This window comes from Microplitis demolitor, chromosome 3, assembly GCF_026212275.2.
Source record: "Microplitis demolitor isolate Queensland-Clemson2020A chromosome 3, iyMicDemo2.1a, whole genome shotgun sequence".
NCBI lineage: Eukaryota > Metazoa > Arthropoda > Insecta > Hymenoptera > Braconidae > Microplitis > Microplitis demolitor.
Window position 1 is genome coordinate 4,563,412 of NC_068547.1, and position 11,881 is coordinate 4,575,292.

At 28.8% G+C, this 11,881-nt stretch overlaps 1 protein-coding gene across 2 annotated transcripts; it reads right to left on the minus strand.

Moving 5' to 3' along the window:
* Positions 1-978: 978 nt before the first annotated feature.
* Positions 979-9,941, minus strand: LOC103580679 (glycine receptor subunit alpha-2). 2 transcript variants are annotated; one of them, XM_008562522.1, is made up of 8 exons: positions 9,871-9,941; positions 9,502-9,633; positions 7,154-7,331; positions 5,820-6,046; positions 5,340-5,422; positions 3,524-3,835; positions 1,237-1,442; positions 979-1,152 (listed from the first exon to the last, which is right to left on the minus strand). In XM_008562522.1, the coding sequence occupies exons 1-8, from the start codon at positions 9,939-9,941 to the stop codon at positions 979-981; spliced, it is 1,383 nt and encodes a 460-aa protein (XP_008560744.1). The 2 variants fall into 2 exon arrangements, with proteins under 2 accessions (XP_008560744.1, XP_053593315.1); XM_053737340.1 differs by lacking the exon at positions 9,502-9,633.
* Positions 9,942-11,881: the final 1,940 nt, after the last annotated feature.

Consider the following 11,881-nt stretch of genomic DNA (forward strand, 5'->3'; position numbering starts at 1 on the left):
AAATTGATTTGAAAATTTTTTGAGTTTGATAAACTTTAAAAAAAAAAAGGAATTAATTTTTGGACATTTTTTACTCTTACCAGAATTATTCATTAGACAAAAAAAGATGAAAATTTTTTGACTTATTAGAATTTTTTCGAAAGGTCAGTTTTTGTCATTTTTCACACTTATTCAAAAATAATTCAAAAAATGAGTGATTGGAACAAACTGAATTTTTTATGAATTTATTTTGAACTCCCAAAATTGTCAATTCAAATAAATTTTACTTAAGAAATTACGAAAAAATCTACAAGAAAAGTCCATCCTGGTGAAAATTTTTCGGAATTTTCTCTGAAAAACTCAGTTCGAAAGTACTAAAGACTTTTTCAGAGAAAAGTTCGAAAAATTTCAACCAGGGTACACTATAATACAACCTGGTTATGTGACTTCCGCTCTATTCTTTTTCGCTCGTCTCAAAATGGTACCCCCACTCCAGTTCCAGTAATGAAGTTTTTCGGTTGTCGTGAAGGAGGTTGTTTCCGCAGTCCTTTTATAAGTTAATAAAGTATGTACGTAGATAAATAACAAACGTCAACTAACTTATAAAATGACTGCGGGCACAACACACAAACACGACGCACACGTGCAGAAAACTGAGCGATTGCCGAGTAAAAAATATAAGTAAGAGAAAGCCATTTCCGACAAATTTTTCTTCTGCACCCCTAACAATAACTTATAACCAGGCTGTACTGTAATTAAATTTCACACCTGCAATTATTTTAAAGTTCCAAAAACGTTCAACTCAAAATTCAGAATTGTCTCAATTTCGTAAGTTATGTCAGAACTGTTTTTGAAAAATTTTTGTAACGAATTTTTTTCACACGGGTCTATATAAAACTCTAGAGTAATTTATTGTACCCCATCTCTGACGTTGAGATGTTGTTTATTATTATTATTTACTTGTTTATTATTTTTTTTTTCAATTAAGAAAGAAAAAGATTAAAGGAAAGTACTCCAGTATACGACATTGAGAATAGCGAATGAAAAAGGAAAAAAAAATCTTGAAAATTTATCTATTAAAATGGCTGTCGCTCTTCCTTGACAGCAAGTGTCGTACTGGACACTAAGTGGCCTCACTGGACTTCGATTTCTCGATTCTGGCCTCATTGGAGTCTAAAAAATTTCATTTAAACTTGTTTAGATTTTATTTTTTTTTCTTTTTTATTTAACTAGGTTAAAAGGTTGGATATATAGTACCTTAAATTCATCTATTGATTCTCTCAGGTCTTCGTCAGAGTATCCTTTCATTGCTTTGGTAGCAACAGGACCCATGTAATTATTTACGACTGCGAATTCCATAAGAGAGAGAAATACGAAGACGCTACATGACGACATCCATATATCGATGGCTTTTACGTACGAGACTGGTGGTAATGATTGTTGGGATTGAGTATTTTGAGTTGCTTTTAAATAAAATAAAAATTTATTATTATGTTAACATCTATAATACTTATTGTATATTTATATCTATATATATATATATATGAGATAAAATTTTCATATTTATTTTTTCTGCGATTAATTTTTATAATTATTGTATTTTTAAAAATATGACTTACGATAAAATAAATTAATATAAAATGTATTGATTAAAATTTAAACGAGTAAGATTAAGATTTAGTTTATAAGAAAATCTGTAAGGTAGTGTTAAGTTTACTATGGTATTGGTACTGAAATAGTTTGTTAGAAACTGCAGACTTAAAAGTATAAACTTTTTATACTATACAAGAGCTTCTCTTATTAACCCTTTGTACTGTTAACTTTTTTTATTTTTATTCTTGGAGTAAGAACAAGAAGCTTAGGGACTCAACTATCAAAATCTATGATCGTTGAAGCTGTAAAAATATTTACAGACAGCTAAAAATAATAAATAAAATAAAATTATTTTTTTTTGTGCTTTAAATCAAAACAATTTTTACGATTCATCAAAAACATACTCGATTTCCGATAACAAAACACTTGATTGACTATACTGTATAAAAAAAAAAATGAAAAGTAAATAAAATAAAAGTGTCAACTACTGAAATGAATGTACAAGAAAGCATAACAAGAATTCAATGAAATAAAATAGTTTCAATCACATAAATACATATGCGTATAAAATTTATAGACGGATATAAATATAGCTAAGGTCAAAGTTGTGACAGCTTATGCCGATTTTTTTTTCTTTACTCTTTGATTCAGGTCAACAGAAAATAAAAGATTTATATATATGGGAGTATTATTTATGAAGGTGGTTGAATATATAGGAGAGTCCGAAGCATGGATCCTCGGGATAAAAAAACCCTAAAATTTTTATTTAAAGAAAATTATTTTTTATCAAAGTTTTTTTTTTTATTAACTAATATGAAGTCTGGAATAATACGAAGTACACACAAAAAAGGTGTTGCAACAGTACGTAGTCCTGTGGGAGTAACAAGACAATCCTGTCGCAGCAAGAGAATTTTTCCTGAGGAATCAACAGGACAAGAAACAAGTTTCATGTACCAATTTTTGTCATTACACGGAGAGAAAAGAATAGTTATAATTTCTATGTAGAATGTTAACCATTACTATGTTACATAGTAACGAGGATTTTTTAACGTCAAGTCTCGGGACAGAGTAATCCCCCCATTCTACATGGTAACGTTGGCTAAGCTAGCATAGGAATGATTACCATTCTACATTGACGAGAGAACTATGTAAATGAACATGACTACAATGTTACCTAGCAACATTTACGATCTTTTATTTATTTTATATTTAGTAAATAAGGTTATGACCAAATAAATAACTCAAGTTACTTTAAATATATGTAGAAATTGAATTAATCTATTGAAATAATTAAAATATTGCTCATAATGAAATATCATTTTTTGATAAAAGATAAAGAATAATTTTAAAAATTATAATATTTAGTAATAAACAATTTATTTACTTCGTTTGTTTACTTCGTTGTCTTATATATATTTATCAAACTGTAATGACAGTTATTCAAGCATGGGACTGAGTAACATTCTACATAGCCCTGATTCTCATGCTGGATAGCGATTTTTACCATTTTCCTTGTTTCAATGTAACATAGTAATCATTACCAGAAAAATGTAATGAATCCTATTCTGCATAGCATTATTTAACATTTTACAAAAAATTAGTCTGGTTACTATGTAAAATGGTAATAATTACTATTCTTTTCTCTCCGTGTATAATAAAATTTCAAAATTTGAAAGAAAGTCAGTTTAGAAAAAAAATTTAAATTTTGAAAAAATTTATTTTTAATTCAAATTTACTTACAAAAAACTTTTTTTGTAAAACTCAACAAAGCTATGATCTAAAAGTATAATACTGGAAAATTTTCTTTTTCTAAACTTGAATTTTTTTTTTAAATTCAGCATCAATGCAATTAGTATCAGGTAGTACTGGATAACTGTTCGATATTAAGACAAAAAAAAAGACTTGTATCAACTGCTTTTATAAATGTATATAGATGTATATTTAAAATTACCTAGAGTAAGAAGAGACGTAACACCTAGAGTGACCCGTGCAGGAATAGCTTCAGGCTTTATCCAAAAAGCAATCCAGGACATGACGACAATTAGCGCTGAAGGTATGTACGTATGGAATAAATGATAACCAAGTCTACGTCGCAAATTGAATACTATTTGAATGCAAGTAAAATTGCCAGTTGAATATTCGATTGTGCAGTCGGTTGTATAATTATTTGCAATGTCCAATTGCGGCAGTTCAATATCAGGATTCACAACCAGCGGATCTGTTATGTTCCAGATGAAAACTAAGTCCTGGGTCGTGTGCGAAACTAATTTTTAAATAATAAATTATCATTATTAGTGTATATAATTATTTTTATTTATATACTACTATTTATGTCATCGTTATTTATTCTAACGAGTTAATTTATAGATATTTTAACGAGTCGACAAACAATTGTGTGGGCTGGAGGAAGATTAATCGACGATACTCTATTGGATGTGACTTGTGTGGTTGGGAATATTAATGAAAAGATAAGACATTGAGAGATACTAATGGATGCTTTAATTAAAATTGTCGGTTATTAATTACTTAGGACACATTTTGTTACACTTTTAATTTAAGTTTGTTCTTTAAGTAAGGGAAAACCGCATCTAAATGTTTGCTGCTCTGGCATTAATTTATTATTGTCTTGATTATATTGATTCATTTTTTTTTCAGGCTCGTAATAAAATTTGTAAGATCTCTGTCTATTATTCTTGACAAAAGTTTATTGCCAAAAAAAATATTCAATATAATTATCGAAGGTCACATTAAAATTAAAATTTTTTTTTAAACACTTAGGAAAATTTTTATTAAAATTTAAAATAAATAATTATTGTCATTTAGTTTAAAAAAAAAATATCAAGCTCTGTATTTGTATTTTTTAAATAAAATATTAGTTGTCATTTTTTTATTAATTAAAAAAATTATCAATTAACTGACATTTATTATTTTTAAAATAATTTTTTATTTCAAATTTTCGGAGTGAATACGGATTAAGTCCGGAGTAAATTCGGAGTGAATGTCTGTGTATTTATTTATAGTTCTTGGAGTAAAATTTACTCCGAAGGGGAGTTTAATATGTTTAATACTTTGGGTTGGAGTGAAATTAACATAAAAAGGGGGTGTATTTTAATACTAAAACTACAAATCTGAGTGAATGCGGATTTTAAAGAAATCCAGACCACTCCGAAATCACTTCTCTGAAATACAAACTCCCTGATTACTCCGTATCCAGAGTAATTTTTTCATACTCCGGAACTCTGAGTGTTAAAGTAAATATGGATTTAAACAAAGTCCGTAATCACTTCTGATTTTTTACAGTGGACTTTTTAAAATTTTCAAACTATTTGAGCCTCCAGGCCACTGTAAAAAATCGGGAGTAACTTCCGAGTTATTACGGATTTTACTTAAGTTCGAATTCACTCCGTCATTCAGAGTTTCAAAGTAAAAAAAAATCACTTCGAATACGAAGCAAATAAGGAATTTATTTTTTCTTCGAAGCGGTTTCCATTTTATTTAAATCCAATTCCGAATTTTGGCAGAATTAGGAGTTTGATATTAAGATAAACTCCCATAAGGAGTTAATTTAACTTCGGATTTAATCCGCGATCACTCCGAAAATTTTTTAACGTGTACTTGGTACTCAATAGGCTATTACAGCCACTAATTGATTATTGATTGATGATATAATTAAATAATAATTTTCTATTATTAAACTGTGATGTAAAAATAAATAAATAAATGATTTGTAATTTATTAATGAATGTATAATAACTATAAATACATACGACTCTCTATCATCATAGAACAAATCTGTGTGTCATGAGGATAAGATTCAAATTTCATTGCGCACGAGAGAACCAATGTAAGTCTGTAAAAAAATATTTTTATTAAACTCAAGCCAAAAATCTACTTGAGATACGCTGCTAGATAAGAAAAAAGTACACAAGAAAAATGTTTTTATACTCCAAGTTAAGTTGTAAATTGAATTTACTTTTGAAAGCTTAAATAAGAATTTACAAGTTATAAAAAAATTTTTTGTGCCCAGTTTATGTTTTACGACTTAATGCACTTTTTTTTTTTTTTTTTTTTTTTTTTTTTTTTTTCATTTTCATTTACTACATTTGCTGCTTCTGTCTTTTTTCTTTTTGAATTTTTTAGTTCAGCTACGATTGAAAGTAATAACAGGGAAATAAGAAAAGAACATAAGGAAAGATAAAAAGAGAGCTGGTTATTAACAAAAAAAAATGATGAAAAAAAAAAATTACTTGGACATGTAGAGCAAAGTCTTGTCGTGATAAAGCCAGAGATAGTGATTTGGTATCGACATCTCGTGAAAAGTAACTTTCTTTGCATTTTTGAAGAAACAGTCAGGGCGCCATATGTTATGAAGCCAATCGACGTCCAGTATTCTGTATTCTTCTGACATATTCTCGGGTAACCTTAGCCTTGAATCCCGCCAGCTTTGAGCTAAGAATATGTCAGCTACATATGTCTAAAAAAAAATTATTACTTTTTTCTATTTTCATAAGAAACTTTTTTTCAAACTCGAAACTTCCAAAAAACTATTGCTTCAATTTGATTTATTTTTTTTTTGAAATTTTTTTTTATCAAATTTCGAGTTAATTTTATTTAAGTGGAATTTTTGATAAACAAATATTTTGAATACTTAAGTTAGAAAAATAAGCTCCGTAGAAGTTAAAAAAGTTGCAAATAAAATTTAACTCCGTATTTTATTAGGAGTTGTTTTTAATTTACTTCTTTATTCGGAGTTAATGCGGAGTATTTTTAGCTGTACTAAACTCAATAATTATTGTTCGACATTAAGGGAGACCACTAGTGTGAAATTTTGAAAAAAATAATTTATTTTTTTGCATACTTCGATAGTCTATACGTTCAAAAATACTAAAATTTCCATCGCATTTCTCGAATAGTTTTTTTGAGTTACAGCCATCTAAAAAGCAGCCGCTTATCGGTTCTCAAAAATATATTTTTCAAAATTGCTGCAGTTATAACTCGAAGATAAATCATCCGTTCAATTTGATTTGAATCTCAGTTTCTTTCATATATGTTTTCCGATCGAATCAAAAATGTAATTTTGCCAGGCCAAAAATCATCAAATTTTCGCGCTAAATTTGAAAATTTTTTTAAAAATCCCGCCATTTTGTTAAATTTCAATTTTTTCAGCCCGAGGGCCATGGTACAGAAAATACCTTCTAGCTTAATAAACTTTTTGGTTTTTTTTATTTCCGGTACTGCGAAGTCGCTATCACTGCAGCAGTAGGGACTTTTTCTGAGCTTTGAAAGATTGTGAATAACTCGCTGAATTTTGAATTTTTTGTTCCAAAAATTTTATCTCGTATTCATTATACAACAAAAAATATATCCGTAGAATATAAAAACATTCCATGCAGTAGTTTTCTTTGAAAAAATTCTCAAAAATCATTTTTTTTCCAACCGATAACACTAGTGGTCCCACTTAACTCCGTAGATTTTTTTATTCAATAGAAAACACAATTAAAAAATATTAATAAATTGAATAAAATGAAATAACAAAACAAAAAAACGAGTAAGGTATTGTTAGAGTGGAAACAATACATACCATCGATTCTTCATTTATTGAATCGAGACTAAGAACAGTGACGTGAAAGTAGACCATGGTGGGTTGCCCATAGAACTTTGGCGCCCTGTGCTTGTCATATTGCTTCGGATTCAAAGGAAGAATATCCCTGAGCGATAGGGAAGCCTCTTTTCTGCCGTAGTCCTCTATTTCCACTCCTCTGCGATATCACAATCGAAGAACCAACAACAAAACCCACGCTCATATTCTCATACATTTACTCATACATTTATAAGTTATCGTGTTGGAGATAAGAAAATGGGGAATATATGTATATATAAATATATTTACATATAAATTATTATCTATACATAAATATATCTATGTTAATAATCATTACATGATAATATGAGTTATCGGAGTATCAGTTATCGGCAGAAATTCAACCTGTGGTAAGATATTTTTCGAGCTTTTTTAAATTAATCCAGATCTGGAGCTTTCTCGTGTTACCGCCGCCGGTATTAACATTTAACGGTAAAGTCGTTATTTAATCGACACCCTGATAGCCAACGACTGCACGTTGAAGTAAATCCATAGCTCAAATTTGACGTCAAATCAGCTGCGAAAACTTGATGGATAAATAATTAAAGCAAGGTTGTCGTCAATTTAGAAGCAAATTTTGGTTTTTCAAATTTTTTCCCCGCAATTTTTATGCAGGTTAAATTTTCAGAATTTTAAAAGGGAATGATTTATGTCAAATTGACGTTTATTTGTAGACAAAAGTTGACAGCCAGAAGTTGACGTTAATTTGATGTCAAATTTATCGAAATCACTAAATAGAAACTTTTTTCAGAGAAAGTTCGGTTATCAGGGTAAATTGAAACTATTAAACGTCGATAAAATAGAAAAAATTATTTATTTAATTTTTCTATGATGCATTTTAGGTAAAATAAATTAAAGATATAACAGCTTCATTTTCACTAATAATTTACACTGTATAAATTTGTAGAGTAAATGCGGAGCGAGCTGTTTAATTATTCAATTTCCTCGGGGTCAAATTTACTCTGAAGGGGAGTTTATTTAAATATTAAAACTCCGAACCAGAATGATCATGGATTGAAAAAAAATCCAGATCACTCCGAATTTATTCCCGAGTTTTTAGTGTAATTACCAATGCTTTTAATATTCAATTGAAATAGATTACGGACAATAAAGCCACCCGGCCTTACCCGGAATGGAAAGGTAGATTTCTTATTTGAATACAAAAATTTGTTAACCCTTATAAAAAATGAACTCAATTCAAAATACGCTACAGTATCGTAATTATTACTTATCATATAAGCTACATTATATGAATTTCAAGGAATTGAGTCATGTCTTATCATACAGGGTATTAAAAGACTAAGCTGCAAAAATATACTTTTTTAAACTTTTTGTGAAATTTTGAGACCATCAAATTATTGGAAAAGATTTTCAAAAAAACAAGTGATATAATGAAAAATAAAGCTAATCGTACGAACTTTAAGATACATTTTACAGAATTAGTTTTCAGTTTTGGTTTAAAAGTTGCTAATGGATAAAACCAAAAACTTTATTTTTATGAAAATAAAAAAAAATTCCAATAACCATAACTTCTAAACTAATGGACCGATGAGGCTCATATTTGATCGTGATCAGGATAAATGTCCAATGAATAACTGGATAAAATTTCATGAAGATCCGTTAAGAATTGCGGGTGCTATCGTGATGACAAGACGCATTATATCGCATATATATATATATATATATATATATATATATATATATATATATAAGCTTTTGAGTGGATTATGTTTTTTGACTCTACTAAGTAGAATAAGATATGGTGGCAAAATTCTTTGATAATTCTATCATAAGATCCAACGGAATAGTCCGATTTCTAAAGAAATCTACCGAAAAGTCATTTGGCGAATTTTAAAAAATTTAAAAAAGGAAAAGAAAAAATTTGAAAACCTCAATGATAAATTCTATTACTTGCCCTATTAGGTCAGCCTATTTATTAATATTGTTATAATAATTTCAGATTCTCGATCAATTCATGCAGTATCATTGAAGCCGTAAAAATTTTAAATACCCCTGAGTAAGTTCCACGATGCAGCTTGTACATATATATTGACACGTGATGTAAAATAAAGTCATAGTGATAGTTAATTGAGATATCAGACAATAAAATATTATTTATTTCCGCATCGGGTAAGTCGGTTATTTAATTTGATAATTAATTTATTATTACTAAAGCGCTAATTATTTTTAAAAATAAAAAATTTAAGTTATAAATTGCGGAATTAGTGTGACGGATTGTAATTAAACTCAAGAGTCGTTTGTTGTTTGTCTGTGTGAGTGATTATTACCTTTCGATCTTGGGAAAAAATCTGTACCCGCGCTTTCTTGCGGACAGTCGAATCGTGCGGGACGTTAGACTATTGACTTTAATATGCCAGCCCTCTACCTCCGTTGAAAGAACCGGTTCGCATATTTTCTCGCTGAAACTCCAACAGTTGGGGAGTATGACGGGACTATGGGGTTTCTTTAAATTTAACCTATTATCGATAATCGGCGATCTTATCGCGTTTGATTCTTACTTATTTCAGTGAGTTGGTAATTGAAATTCATAAATAATTGGGTTTAATACAAATTTTTAATTTTCTTTTTTTAGGAAACGCGTGATAATATCGACGATAATCGATTTTATATATTTATCACAGGTTACATGTACTCACGAAAAATGTAGAGATCCCATATCGACGATGGTGTAGAGACAGCAAATTATCATCAGATAGTACCTCGTCATACCTTTAATAATATTTTATTTTATTTATTTTTTTTTAGCATTTTGTAAATTAATTTTCATATAAAATTTTACAAAAAATTGTACAGAATTTTACAGAAAATTGTACCGAAAATTATTTTTCAGATTTCGATGATGTCGTAATCAAAAGTATGTAAGAATTTTTTTTTTAAGTCTCACTTAAAAAATATGTCGAAATTTTTTCATTTTATATAAAAATATTAAAAAAAAAAAAAATTATTGATACAAATCCGGTAGAAAAATTTTTTTTTTATTAAAAAAATTCCTATTTATATTCTGTAAAAAAAAAAAAAATTCCAAAATTTTTATAAAAAAAAAAAAAAGTATGAAATAATTTTTTTCCACTTCAATAAAAAAATTTAATAAAATTTATTAAGAAAATATCCTCGAAAAAAAAAAGCTCTTCCTGTTCAATTAAAACTTCAGTAAAGATTAAAATTAAAAACTAAAAAAAAAACTGAAACTTCATTAAATAATTCTCGTAATAAATTCAATAAAAACTATTTAATTTCACAAATTAAATAACCAGCGCAAAAAAAGTATTTTTAAAACTTCTTACCCCAATAGGCTTTCCAAATCGTCGACGACAGGGTCCCGGCTTCGTTGACACATACGAATAATTAATGAAACCACGGCGATTACGTCGCCTCGATAATATCAATAAATAATTAAAAAACAATGATTGTAACAACAATCAATATCTAAACTCGTGCTCGCAACTTTACTATCTTGGGAAAAAAATAATAAACTTTTACAATAATAATAATAACAACAATAACAATAACAAAGACACGTCCGTTTCATCTGGGTCGTTTAATTTTCATTCTCCACTTGAAAAACTTTAATTGTTTACAGTATTCAATACTGATAAACAAATAATAACTGGAACGCGCCAGACTGATACTTATTTCCTAGTCTGAGTCTGAGTGTAAGTGTGAGTATTGATGTGAGTGAAAGAAAGACAGGAAAAGACAATATACAGCTATTTATTTATTTCTTTCTTCAGTCTGTCCGTCTGTCTCTATTTATTATCTTCTTCTAAATCATTTATTCTCTATACAATGCAATATTAAATATAATAATCTAAAGTTATTTAAATCACGACAGTCGCCACTTGACTCTTCTTCCTCGAGGTTTCACTAAAGCTGCCACCCATGGTCGCAAACGCTAACCCAATTTGTCTATCGACTAACTGATTAGGCTCTTGCTATTTCTATTATACTCATCGTTGTGTGCTTCTGCCTATTGCTTACTGCTTATACTTTTGCTTTTGCTTTTGCACATGCTTATGCTTATGCTTATGCTTTTACTTCTGCCTTTGCTGCTACGCTTACTTTGACGACCTCCCTCGTTTATTACGCCGGCAATGACAAGACAGACAGAGATGCAACCCTTGAATGCTATAAAAATATTGCGGTTTAAATAGAGAAGAAAATAACTGTACAACAGTTTTGCATGTCAAGCCACATTATTGAGTGTATACATGGCCATTTATTATGTAGGCTAGTAGTGTTTACCTCACACCTACTTCGCTAGTGCTTTTTAATAAGATTCCGTCACCAAGAAAACCACCTGACCTCTGCTATGCATTTTTTTGATTATTTTTTAAAATTGAGTCTTAAATTTTGTTTTTTTTATTAAATATTATTTAATATATTTCCTACTGCCATTTTTAACCCTTCGTGTGTATTAGGGTGGCTATACTTCAAAATATTGTAAACATTGAAAAAAAATTTCCTGAAAATTTCAGCCCTTAATTTTAATTTTTCGTACTTTAAATTTTATTTTGAAGTTTTCATATTTAAAATACATAGGAAAGTTAGGATTATTTTTTAATTCTCTATAGCTCAGGCGCATTTTAAGTTATAGAGTCGCCATTTGTGGAATTTCGTAGGTAATTTAACACTCTTCAAAAGTCTCCT